The sequence below is a fragment of the Papio anubis genome, chromosome X (genome assembly GCF_008728515.1).
Source record: "Papio anubis isolate 15944 chromosome X, Panubis1.0, whole genome shotgun sequence".
Classification (NCBI taxonomy): Eukaryota; Metazoa; Chordata; class Mammalia; order Primates; family Cercopithecidae; genus Papio; species Papio anubis.
The window spans coordinates 51792923-51806245 of NC_044996.1; the positions used below are offsets into that span (position 1 = coordinate 51792923).

The 13323-nt window shown below is 45.7% G+C and overlaps 1 protein-coding gene across 15 annotated transcripts in view; it reads left to right on the top strand.

Moving 5' to 3' along the window:
• The first annotated feature begins 2110 nt into the window (after positions 1 to 2110).
• Positions 2111 to 13323, top strand: part of TRMT2B (tRNA methyltransferase 2 homolog B) — a 102099-nt gene continuing 90886 nt past the window's right edge. For 8 of the 15 annotated variants that reach the window (XR_002519422.2, XR_002519421.2, XR_002519420.2 and 5 more), the window contains exons 1-2: positions 2114 to 2441; positions 12745 to 13015. Coding sequence is in view for 10 of the 15 variants with exons in the window: in XM_021932432.2 (XP_021788124.1) it covers positions 12768 to 13015 (248 nt within the window). In the remaining 5 variants the exon portion in view is untranslated. Of the gene's footprint in view, positions 2442 to 12744; positions 13016 to 13323 lie in introns of all 15 variants that reach the window. The other 7 variants (XM_021932434.2, XM_003917984.4, XM_021932435.2 and 4 more) reach the window with 5 other exon arrangements.

Here is a 13323-nt window from a genome sequence, read left to right on the forward strand (position 1 = left end):
CTGGGTGTGGTGGTGCATGCCTGTAGTACAGCTAGTAGGGAGGCAGAGGTTGCAGTGAGCTGAGATCGCGCCACTGCACTCCAGCCTGGGTGACAGAGCTAGACTCCGTCTCAAAAAAATAAAAAATAAAAAAGTAAGAAATTACAGAAAGAATGTGGATGGACTCAGAGTATATACAAAAACAGGTTTTAGTAGCAAGATAGGTTATGGAAGAAAGGAAGGGACTTGGTTTGTGAAGGTGGCCTTGTTATGTAGAGGAAGCCTCCTTCAGAAAGAATAGGTGGTAAATGCTTCTTTCCAAACTTTTAAAGATGTCAGACTCAATCTCTCCTGGATCCAGGTAAGGCATAGAAATGGGAAGCTTGGCTGCATTCAAGGAGGTTCTCTACAGACGCAAATTTCCCCCATCTCAGTCCTCTGGTCCTGAGGCAGCCATTTCAAAAATATGGCAAATACATTTATTTTGGGGTAAAATATTTTGATTTCCTTCAGAATGTATGAACACACAGTGTATCAACTTATTTTGAATGATAATAGCTAACTTTTTTGTGTACTTACTGTATTCTAAGCACTTTGTGCGTATTAACTAATTTAATCGTTGTCACAACCCTGTGAAATAGGTACAATTATTTGGACATTTTTTTCAGATGATGAAACTGAGGCACTGAGCAATTAAATAACTTGCTCAAGTGGACACAGCTTATAAGTGGCAGAGCTGCTGGGGACAGTGGCTTATGGCTGTAATCCTAGCACTTTGGGAGGCTGAGGCAGGCGGATCACCTGAGGTCAGGAGATCGAGACCAGCCTGACCAACATGGTGAAACCCCGTTTCTACTAAAAATACAAAAATTAGCTGGGCTTGGTGGTACACTCCTGTAATCCCAGCTACTCGAGAGGCTGAGGCAGGAGAATCGCTTGAACCCGGGAGATGGAGGTTGCGGTGAGCCGAGATCGCACCATTGCACTCTAGCCTTGGCAACAAGAGCAAAGCTCCGTCTCAAAAAAACAGAAAAATAAAAAATAAGTGGCAGATCTGGGCTTTTAATTCTATTCTGACTGACTCAATGTTTGCTACTATTTGAAGTATTGGGCCTTGTTTAATTTACTACTGTACTCACTAAGGCTAACGCATTGCCTTACACATAATAGGCATGTTATGCTTTGAATAAATATTAATAAATGAAATGTTGACTACAAAGTGTTTTCCACTTAAGCACGATTATTAAGCATAAAGTATCATTAAATGTACGTTCACTTTTTTTTTTTTTTGAAACGGAGTTTCGCTCTTTTTGCCCATGCTGGAGTGCAGTGGTGTGATCGCTCACTGCAACCTCCACCTCCTGGGTTCAAGTGACTCTCCTGTCTCAGCCTCCCAAGTAGCTGGGATTACAGGTGTGCGCCACCATGCCCAGCTAATTTTTGTATTTTTAGTAGAGACGGGGTTTCACCATGTTAGTCAGGCTGGTCTCGAACTCCTGACCTCAGCTGATCCTTCCTCCTCAGCCTCCCAAAGTGCTGGGATTACAGGTGTGAGCCACTATGCCCAGCCTGGTACGTCCACTTTGCTGTAAATTTTACTCTGTTAAAGCAACAATATTTTACAGCACACAGATGTGTGTATACCTCAAGTTTTCTTACTTATGTGGCTGGGCTACTGAATGTAGTCCAGGAGGTAGTGAATCAACCAAAAAGAGACATCTGTCTTCTTTTTGAGTTCTGTAGTTGAAGAAAAAAATTATTTCTGAGGGCTTAGGATTTAATAGTCTTGAGTGGGATCCAGTGAAAAAACTATAAAGTATTTTTCTGATGCAGTGTAAAATAGAGAATGAATGCCTGAAAAACCCCACGGCTCAAAATAGGTCTGACTTTTACCAAAGGATGCCATTTCAGGAAACCACCCTGCTCCTCATTTCCCAATCTTCCAACCTATTATGGATCTGATGTCTGCAAGTCTACCAGAAAACTATTCCTTGAGTTGGAAGACTTAAACTGCAAGCACCCCTGGGATGGGTAACGCAGTTAACACTGTAGTCTGAGTTTCTTCGTGAGTCTCTTATGTAGATCCACCAATGGGACGGTGAGAAAAGAGCAGGTGGTGGGCGGGGCCGCGGGGAGGGGAGGAGAACTTAGAGAAGGAAGGCGGCGGGTATCAGGGCTATGAGTGCTTTTAAGGAAGGTCTCCATAGAAGGTTCCCCCAGCAAAGTAGGGAGGGGCACTCCCCGAGAGAAGTCGAGGTGCCGGGGCCTGCTGCCTCGCCGACGCTGGGAGGAGCCCCGCGTCCCGCCGCGCTTGCCAAGGGTTGGCTGCGCTTGCGGCGGGAGTAGAGGCGCCTTGCGCACCAGGAAGTGACTGTTTCCCCGCCGCAGCAAACCAGGCCATCCGCTGGCCTTTTAGTTTGCCGCCTCGGGTTTGTAAGAGGATTTACTGGTTACGAAGGAAGGTAAGGTGAATAAATAGCCCGGAAAACCTGATTTAACCCTTGCGTTACAGAAAACTCCCTACTATGCCAAACTGTCCGCGGGGCGGGGAATGGAGGCGGCAGGCGGGGCTGGGGACGGGACCCGACGGTGACTGCGCAAGGTCGTGTCCAGCCTAGCGTGGGCCTGTGCCCTAACTCCTCCCACTCCCTTACTTTCCGTCCTTCCGGGGCCCTGCAGTCCGGCCAAATTTAGTGGTATCCTTTCCTAGCGTCTCCTCTTTGTTAACCCTTCCTACAGACACAGTGGGCAGAACTTGCCTAAAGAAGAAAGGAATGGAAGGGCTAGTGGAGTCTTGTTGGGGAGACAAGGACCTAACTGCCTGTGGACTGCAGTTGGGATACAGCAGAGAACCCATTTGCTCGTTTGGTTTAGCAAGGAATAGTGTTTGGGGCCGGTCCAACTGAAGGAAGGGTGAGCAGAGAGTGCAAGCAGGACCCTTGTCGGTGGGTGAACATTTTGCTCCAAAAGGGATCCTTGGCCCTGCGCGGTCAGACCTACCACATAGTCTCTTTGATTTGAACCTCTCTGAGCACAGGTGAGTTAGCCTGCCTTCCTATCTGGGCTACTCTGGACTCCATGGCTCTTCCTGATCAATTCCTGAGGCAGGTATAGAACAGTCGAGCACAACCGCTCACACACCTTTTTTTTTCTTTTGCTAAGGAAAAAAACGCCCAAGCATTTATTGTTTTTATTTTTATTTTTATTTTTTGAGACGGAGTCTAGCTCTGTCGCCCAGGCTGGAGTGCAGTGGCGCGATCTCAGCTCACTGCAACCTCCGCCTCCCAGGTTCAAGTGATTCTCCTGCCTCAGCCTCCGGAGTTGCTGGGATTACGGCGCCCGCCACCACGCCCAGCTAATTTTTGTATTTTTAGTAGAGACTGGGTTTCACTGTGTTGGTCAGGCTGGTCTCGAACTCTTGACCTCGTGATCCACCGCCTCGGCCTCCCGAAGTGCTGGGATTACAAGCCTGAGCCACTGCACCTGGCCCCCAAGCGTTTATTTATTGTGTTTTTTATTTTTTTGAGATGGAGTTTCACTCTTGTTGCCCAGGCTGGAGTGCAATGGTGGGATCTCGCCTCACTGCAACCTCTGCCTCCCAGGTTCAAGCAATTCTCCTGCCTCAGCCTCCCGAGTAGCTGGGATTACAGGCGTGCGCCACCACACCTGGCTAATTTTGTATTTTTAGTAGAGACAGGGTTTCTCCATGTTGGTCGGTCTGGTCTCGAACTCCTGAGCTCAGGTGATCCGTCCTCTTCGGCCTCCCAAAGTGCTGGGACTACAGGCGTGAGCCACCGCACCCGGCCCCAAGCATTTATTTAAAACAGGACAAGATATAAAAAGGAAATAGTATCTTCTGTGAACAAATGCCTCGCCTGACATTAAGAAACAAAGAAACAGAACTCACCTTGACTGGTATGAGTGTGCTGCCTTGAAAAAGAAATTTCACCACAGAAGTTACTAAATATGACAGGCTTTTACCTAGAATGATGGCTAGTTGGCACCTTGAAATAATAAGGTCCTGTTTTAGACCATACTTGATAATTTGGAAGAGACCTAGATGGACAAGGACCCTCCTGCTGGGGTATAGAGCAAATGAACTACAGTCATGGCGGAGTCACCAGTCAGAGGACCCACACATTCACAAAAAAAGTCTAAATGTCGTTGGGGTGGGAATAACTGTCTTCAAATTCCTCAGCTCCCTTGTCCCTCCTCTGCAAATCCTCAAATGGGCCTGCAGTTTCCTTCCTCCTGACTTTCCTGCTGACTGGAGGGACAGGACCCCTCTCCTGGATCAGCTCTACTCCCTTCCCCTGTAGTCTGGGCTTCAAGGACCCTGGCCTCCTCAGACCCACCAAGTCATTCCTTATATCTCTTGCCTCTTCATTCATTTCCTTTGTCTGGCTTTTGCCATTCTCCATATCAAACACATACATTCTCTTATAGGCCACACACTTTTTTTTTTTTTGAGAAGGAGTCTCTGTTGCTCAGGCTGGAGTGCAGTGGCATGATCTTGGTTCACTTGAACCTCTGCCTCCCGGGTTCAAGCAATTCTCCTGCCTCAGCCATCTGAGTAGCTCGGATTACAGGCATGTGCCACCACACTCAGCTAATTTTGTATATTTTTGGTGGAGACGAGGTTTCACCATGTTGGCCAGGCTGGTCTCAAACTCTTAATCTCAAGTGATCTGCCCATCTCGGCCTCCCAAAGTGCTGGGATTACAGGCGTGAGCCACCCTGGCTTTTTTTTTAGACAAGGTCTCCCTCCCAGGCTGGAATGCAGTGGCACAGTCATAGCTCACTGCAGCCTTAAACTGCTGGACTTAAGTGATCCTTCTGCCTCAGCCTCCTAAGTAGCTAGGACCACAGGTGTGTGCCACCACACCTGGCTAATTTTTAAATTTTTTTGTAGAGACCGGATCTCGCTGTGTTGCCCAGACTGATCTCAAACTCCTGGCCTTAAGCAATCCTCCTGCCTTGGTCTCCCAAAGTACTGGGAGTTATGGTTGTAAGCCACTGCGCCCGGCTGTCACACACTTTTGATTGTATTAACAGGTAGTCCAGCATAGGCCATAACCTCACTACACTCCAGCAGGCACTCATGTAGAGGGTCAGAAAACTTATGTGTGTATGTGTGTGTGGTGTTTTTTAAATTTCCCACATAACTGTACTCATCCTCATAGCACTTGCATGCATTATTACATCTTGTCAGTTTTGCAGGTTGGAGATGTTGAGGCATGAAGAAACCAAGTAATATGCTTTGAATCAGAGCCTAAGGAAGGGCAGTGACACATGTTGAGCACTGGCTGTCTTTTTTTTTTTTTTTTAAATTTATTTATTATTATTATACTTTAAGTTCTAGGGTACATGTGCATAATGTGCAGGTTTGTTACATATGTATACTTGTGCCATGTTGCTGTGCTGCACCCATCAACTCGTCATTTACATCAGGTATAACTCCCAATGCAATCCCTCACCCCTCCCCCCTCCCCATGATAGGCCCCGGTGTGTGATGTTCCCCTTCCCGAGACCAAGTGATCTCATTGTTCAGTTCCCACCTATGAGTGAGAACATGCGGTGTTTGGTTTTCTGTTCTTGTGATAGTTTGCTAAGAATGATGGTTTCCAGCTGCATCCATGTCCCTACAAAGGACACAAACTCATCCTTTTTTATGGCTGCATAGTATTCCATGGTGTATATGTGCCACATTTTCTTGATCCAGTCTGTCACTGATGGACATTTGGGTTGATTCGAAGTCTTTGCTATTGTGAATAGTGCCGCAATCAACATACGTGTGCATGTGTCTTTATAGCAGCATGATTTATAATCCTTTGGGTATATACCCAGTAATGGGATGGCTGGGTCATATGGTACATCTAGTTCTAGATCCTTGAGGAATCGCCATACTGTTTTCCATAATGGTTGAACTAGTTTACAATCCCACCAACAGTGTAAAAGTGTTCCTATTTCTCCACATCCTCTCCAGCACCTGTTGTTTCCTGACTTTTGAATGATCGCCATTCTAACTGGTGTGAGATGGTATCTCATTGTGGTTTTAATTTGCATTTCTCTGATGGCCAGTGATGCTGAGCATTTTTTCATGTGTCTGTTGGCTGTATGAATGTCTTCTTTTGAGAAATGTCTGTTCATATCCTTTGCCCACTTTTTGATGGGGTTGTTTGTTCTTTTCTTGTAAATTTGTTTGAGTTCTTTGTAGGTTCTGGATATTAGCCCTTTGTCAGATGAGTAGATTGCAAAAATTTTCTCCCATTCTGTAGGTTGCCTGTTCACTCTGATGGTAGTTTCTTTTGCTGTGCAGAAGCTCTTTAGTTTAATGAGATCCCATTTGTCAATTTTGGCTTTTGCTGCCGTTGCTTTTGGTGTTTTAGACATGAAGTCTTTGCCCATGCCTATGTCCTGAATGGTACTACCTAGGTTTTCCTCTAGGATTTTTATGGTATTAGGTCTAACATTTAAGTCTCTAATCCATCTTGAATTAATTTTCGTATAAGGAGTAAGGAAAGGATCCAGTTTCAGCTTTCTACTTATGGCTAGCCACTTTTCCCAGCACCATTTATTAAATAGGGAATCCTTTCCCCATTTCTTGTTTCTCTCAGGTTTGTCAAAGATCAGATGGCTGTAGATGTGTGGTATTATTTCTGAGGACTCCGTTCTGTTCCATTGGTCTATATCTCTGTTTTGGTACCAGTACCATGCTGTTTTGGTTACTGTAGCCTTGTAGTATAGTTTGAAGTCAGGTAGCGTGATGCCTCCAGCTTTGTTCTTTTGACTTAGGATTGTCTTGGAGATGCGGGCTCTTTTTTGGTTCCATAGGAACTTTAAAGCAGTTTTTTCCAATTCTGTGAAGAAAGTCATTGGTAGCTTGATGGGGATGGCATTGAATCTATAAATAACCTTGGGCAGTATGGCCATTTTCACGATATTGATTCTTCCTATCCATGAGCATGGTATGTTCTTCCATTTGTTTGTGTCCTCTTTTATTTCACTGAGCAGTGGTTTGTAGTTCTCCTTGAAGAGGTCCTTTACATCCCTTGTAAGTTGGATTCCTAGGTATTTTATTCTCTTTGAAGCAATTGTGAATGGAAGTTCTTTCATGATTTGGCTCTCTGTTTGTCTATTATTGGTGTATAAGAATGCTTGTGATTTTTACACATTAATTTTGTATCCTGAGACTTTGCTGAAGTTGCTTATCAGCTTAAGGAGATTTTGGGCTGAGACAATGGGGTTTTCTAAATATACAATCATGCCATCTGCAAAGAGGGACAATTTTACTTCTTCTTTTCCTAACTGAATACCTTGATTTCTTTCTCTTGCCTGATTGCCCTAGCCAGAACTTCCAACACTATGTTGAATAGGAGCGGTGAGAGAGGGCATCCCTGTCTTGGAGCACTGGCTGTCTTAATCACAGTCCTGAACATGTCATATATATGAACGCTTTTAATTCTCACCAAAACCGTAAAGATAGGTGTTCTTAGTCCTATTTGTATAGACAGTGACACTGAGATTCATAGTGCTTAAGTAGTAATATCTTGCGTAAAACCGCGTAGCCAGTGAGAAGTAGAGCTGGGATTGGAACGTGGCTTCAGCTGAATGCGGTGGCTCATGCCTGTAATGCCAGCACTTTGGGAGGCCGAGGCAGATGGGTCACTTGAGGTCAGGAGTTTGAGACCAGGGTGGCCAACGTGATGAAACCTCGTCTCTACTAAAAATACAAAAATTAGCTGGGTGCAGTGGGGGGTGCCTATAATCCCAGCTGCTTGGGAGGCTGAGGCAGGAGAATGGCTTGACATAGGAAGTGGAGGTTGCAGTGAGCCAAGAATGTGCCACTGCACTCCAGCCGGGCGACAAAGTAAGACTCTTCCTTTTTTTTTTTTTTTTTGAAAGAAAGAACATGGCTCCAAAGCCTGTGTTCTTAACTGTACTGTCTTGTTGCCTCTTGATGGGGGGGTGTTGAGTGGAGGGTGCTATCATTAACACGTGAACTCTGGGCCAGCTTAAATATATTCTGTAAAAAGTTTGAAATCCCCCCGAATGTCACATGCTATGACAGTCACTTTCTTTAGTACTTTGTAATCATACAAAATGGTGTATAGGCTAAATATTGCAGCACCTATGTCATCATCCTCTAGGTTACTTACTGATCATGGAATGTTAATTTAGCAATAATTTGTGTGTGTGTGTGTGTGTGTATGCATGTATGTATAAATATAAAATTCTGAATTAGGCTATGACTTAACATTGGGATGAAATCCAAGGTAGAGCTTAAAGGCAAAATACAAATTTCACAGCAGGTTAATAGGATGTCAGGCTAAGTCCATTCAAGTGTCCTAAGTACTTAAAATAGGTGTTTATGGCTGGGCATGGTGGCTCACGCCTATAATTCCAGCACTTTGGGAGGCCGAGACAGGAGGATTGGTTGAGTCCAGGAGTTTGAGACCAGCCTGGAAAACATAACGAGACCCCATCTCATTTTTTTTTTTTAAGATGGAGTCTCGCTCTGTCGCCCAGTTTTGCTCTGTTGCAGTCTTGGCCCATTGCAATCTCTGCCTCCCAGGTTCAAGCAATTCTCTTGCCTCAGCCTCCTGAGTAGCTGGGATTACAGGTGCCTGCTACCATGCCTGGCTAGTTTTAGTATTTTTAGTAGAGATGGGGTTTCGCCATGTTGGCTAGTCTGGTCTCGAACTCCTGACCTCAGGTGATCCGCCTACCTTGGCCTCCCAAAGTGCTGGGATTACAGGTGTGAGCCACCATGCCCGGCCAACCCCATCTCATTTTTAAAACAAACAAAAACCAGGTGCTTTCACAGCAATGCAGATATACCGTAGAGTCCTGTGTTGCAAAGGGAAGCCCCCTACTTGTGTTCTCAGTGTCACCCATGTTAACTCTTCCAGCTTTTGTCTCATAGTTACTCCCATTGTTCCTTCTCCCACTCCCCTCTTTCAGTGTTGCCACCTCTACTCAGTTAAATACTGTCTTTAAACACATCATGACAGTTACTATTAATGCTTACTGAAGAGATTTTGCCAGGTGTTGGACTCTGCTCAGAGTTTCACAAACATACCTATCTGATCTTCTGCTAAGTACTTTTTTTTTTTCGCGAGACAGGGTCTTGCTTTGTCGCCCAGGCTGGAGCATGCATGATCGTGGCTGCCTGGGCACAAGTGGTCCTACCACCTCAGCCTCCCGAGTAGCTGGGACTACAGGCGCATGCCACCATGCCTGGCTAATATTTTAATTTTTGTAGAGATGGGGTCTCCCTGTGTTGTCCAGGCTGGTCTCAAACTCCTGGGCTCAAGTAGTCCTCTTGTCTTGGCCTCCCAAAGTGCTGGGATTATAGGCGTGAGCAACACTGTACCTGGCCTAAGTACTTTTTTTTTTTTTTTTGAGATGGAGTTTCACTCTTGTTGTCCAGGCTGGAGTGCAGTGGCTTGATCTCGGCTCACCGCAACCTCTGCCTCCCGGGTTCAAGCGATTCTCCTGCCTCAGCCTCCTGAGTAGCTGGGATTACAGACAGGCGCCACCACATCTGGCTAATTTTGAATTTTTAGTAGAGACAGGGTTTCTCCATGTTGGTCAGGCTGGTCTCGAACTCCTGACCTCAGGTGATCCACCTGCCTTGGCCTCCCAAAGTGCTGGGATTATAGGTGTGAGCCACTGTGCCCAGCAGCCTAGGTACTTTTTATTAATTATCTTCTTGTAACTCCTACAACCACTATATAAGGTAGATACCATTGTCTCCATTTTACAAGTGAAAAAAAGGAATGTCAGAGAGAATGATTAACTTGGCAACTGCCACCTAGGTAGTGAGTGGTGGGGCCGGTGGACCACCCAGGACAGGTCTGGCTGTCTGACTCTAGGATCTGCACTCCTAAAATGTCAAAGCCTTCATTTGTGCCCACTGCCTGCCACTTCCCATTGCCTTCTTTCCCTTCTTTCTTTTGTCCCAGACATAATGGATGTGATACTGCCTTCCTCAGAGGTATCTGCCTTGGCCTCCAGGCCTCCAGGCTCTCTTGACTCTCATTCTGACACCAGCATCTCTTCTTGCTCTCCAAATATTACCTTTCTCCCAGATATAGTCATTGGCCTTTTGCTCTTGCCTTTACACAAAGCACTTTTTAAAAATTTTTTTATTTTGGTTTATTTATTTATTTATTTATTTTTTTGAGACTGAGTCTCTCTATATTGCCTAGGCTGGACTGCAGTGGTATGATCTCAGCTCACTGCAACCTCCGCCTCCCGGGTTGAAGCGATTCTTGTGCCTCAGCCTCCCGAGTAGCTGGGACTACAGGTACACGCCACCATGCCCAGCTAAGTTTTGTATTTTTGGTGGAGACGGGATTTCACCATATTGGCCAGGCTGGCCTCGAACTCCTGACCTCGTGATCCACCTGCCTTGGCCTCCCAAAGTGTTGGGATTACAGGCATGAGCCACTGCACTCAGTCCTAATTTTTGTATTTTTAGTGGAGATGGAGTTTCACCATGTTGGCTAGGCTGGTCTGGAACTCCTGACCTTGTGATCTGCCCGTCCTGGCCTCCCAAAGTGTTGGGAATATAGGCATGAGCCACTGTGTTTGGCCTCAAAGCCCTTTTTCATCTTACAGCTTGTATTATAGACACTCAATGAAATCTGTAGCCTTGCCATCTCTCTCGATCTCTCTACTTGTCCTACTGCTTCTCTACTTACTTGTTAGACATTTCCATTTGGATATTTCCCTACCATTCTAAACACAATATGTCTCAAACGTGAATTTCCTTTTTTTTTTTGGTTTTTGTTTTTGTTTTTGAGATGGAGTCTTGCTCTGTCACCCAGGCTGGAGTGCAGTGGCACGATCTTGGCTCACTGGAACCTCCGCCTCCTAGGTTCAAGCGACTCTCCTGCCTCAGCCTCCTGAGTAGCTGGGACAATAGGTGCCTGCTTCCATGCCCGGCTAATTATTGTATTTTTAGTAGAGACAGGGTTTCACCATATTGGCCAGGCTGGTCTCGAACTCCTGACTTTGTGATCTGCCCGTCTCGGCCTCCCAAAGTGTTGGGATTACAGGCGTGAGCTACTGCACCCGGCCGAACTTGCTTTTTATTAGCCTCCTTATTTCATCTTTAATTCTCTACACAAGGCCTCCATCATCTCACTATTACCTTCACAATAAAGTCGATGTTTTATTCAGGCATGAACATTCTTTCAAATCTCACTTTGACTTAACTTTTCAGCCTGTTGCCTCTATTCCTTAAAATGAACTACTATTTTAGTCAGACTGGTCTCCCTGCTGTCCTTCAAACATGTAATTCATCTCTCTGCCATCCTTTAAGACTCAGTTTCTGGCTGGACGTGGCAGCTCACACCTGCAATCCCAGCACTTTAGGAGGCCTAGGTGGGAGGATCACTTAAGCCCAGGAGTTTGAGGCCAGTCTGGGCAACATAGCAAGACCTTGTCTCTACTATGTTTGTTTGTTTGTTGTTTGTTTGTTATTTATTTGAGGCGGAGTTTCACTCTGACGCCCAGGCTGGAGTGCAGTGGCATGATTTTGGCTCACTGCAACCTCTGCCTCCTGGGTTCAAGTGATTCTCCTGCCTCAGCCTCCTGAGTACCTGGGACTACAGGCGTGCGCCACCATTCCCGGCTAATTTTTGTATTTTTAGTAGAGGCGGGGTTTTACCATGTTGGCCAGGCTGGTCTCGAACTCCTGAACTAGTGATCTGCCCGCCCTGGCCTCCCAAAGTGTCGGGATTACAGGAGTGAGCCACTGTGCCCGGCCTTATTTATTTATTTTTTTGAGACAGAGTTTCTGCTTTTGTTGCCTAGGCTGGAGTGCAATGGTGCAATCTTGGCTCACTGCATCCTCTGCCTCCCAGGTTCAGGCAGTTCTTCTGCCTCAGCCTCCCAAGTAGCTAGGATCACAGGCATGCACCACCACACCCAGCTAATTTTGTATTTTTAGTGGAGACAGGGTTTTGCCATGTTAGCCAGGCTCGTCTTGAACTTCTGACCTCAGGTGATCCACCTGCCTCGGCCGCCCTAACTGCTGGGATTACAGGCATGAGCCACTGCTCCTGGCTGTCTCTACTATAAATTAAAAGAATGGTGTGGTAGTGCACACCTGTAGTCTCAGCTACTTGCGTGGCTCAGGTGAAAGGATTGCTTGGGCCTAGAAAGTCAAGGCTGCAGTGAGCCATGATCATGCCACTGCACCCCAGCCTGGGCGACAGAATGAGACTGTCTTAACAAAAAAAAAAAAAAAAAAGACTCAGCACCATGCCTCCCTGCTCTGGGAAGCCTTTTCTGAGCACTCATCAGAAACCAAGCATACTGTGTTATTTCCTAATGTCTTTTCCTGTGTCAGCATTTAATCTCCTTAATTAGATTGTAACCTTTGTAACCCCTCTGGTGTCTAGTGTGGCATGATGTCTTGCACATAGTAAGCACTTACTAAATATTAGCTGCTTCATTGGCTGTTGGTTAGGAAGTTGGAATAGGGAAAGAGATTTGTCATAGAAATATATCCAGAGATTTGAACTCTTTCCTGGAGGACAGAGACTATATTTTCCCCATCTCTTTATTTTGGGAACCAAAACATACCTTGCATGCAGTAATTCAGTTCTGCTCAACAGGCTTGCTTTTACTGTCTGCTGTGTGCCAGCATTCTGCTAGGCGCTTGAGATCCATAAGGGTTTATAAATGGATGAATGGGTTTGGTAGTTGTGCTTCCATTTCCCAACCTCTGTATGTGTACCTTTCATGCAGGTGGATTTCAGTGTGTTCTTTGGATGGCGGGCCTTAAGAGAAGAGTCCCAATGCACAGCCTCAGATACTTCATCTCCATGGTGGGTCTCTTCTCCAAATCAGGACTGCTTCCCTGGTATGCCAGAAATCCACCAGGATGGTCACAGCTCTTTCTGGGCACAGTATGTAAGGGAGATTTCACCCATGTGATAGCCACGAAGTGTCAGAAAGGACAAAAAAGTCAGAAGAAACCAAGTCATCTTGGACCACTAGATGGTTCCTGGCAGGAAAGGTAAAGGCCAGGCTGATGTCCTCTCTCCTTAGCAAGTCTCAATCTGTGCATCTACTGAAATTCTGTATTCCTAATGTAACTAATGTAGCATTACAAGGATTTGTGGGGCCACCTGAGGTAGGATACCCAGGGCAAATTTGAGGACGTCTGAAGAATATTGGTGGAAATGCTTTGGGGTTGCAGAAACCATTCTCTTTGTCTTTGAGTGTGTTTTTATCAGAAAGAAGATACTAATCTGGGACCTTGTCTTTAATAAGTCCAGGACAGGTTTGCTGAAAACCAGGAACCCAGAATGATACTAGATGGAT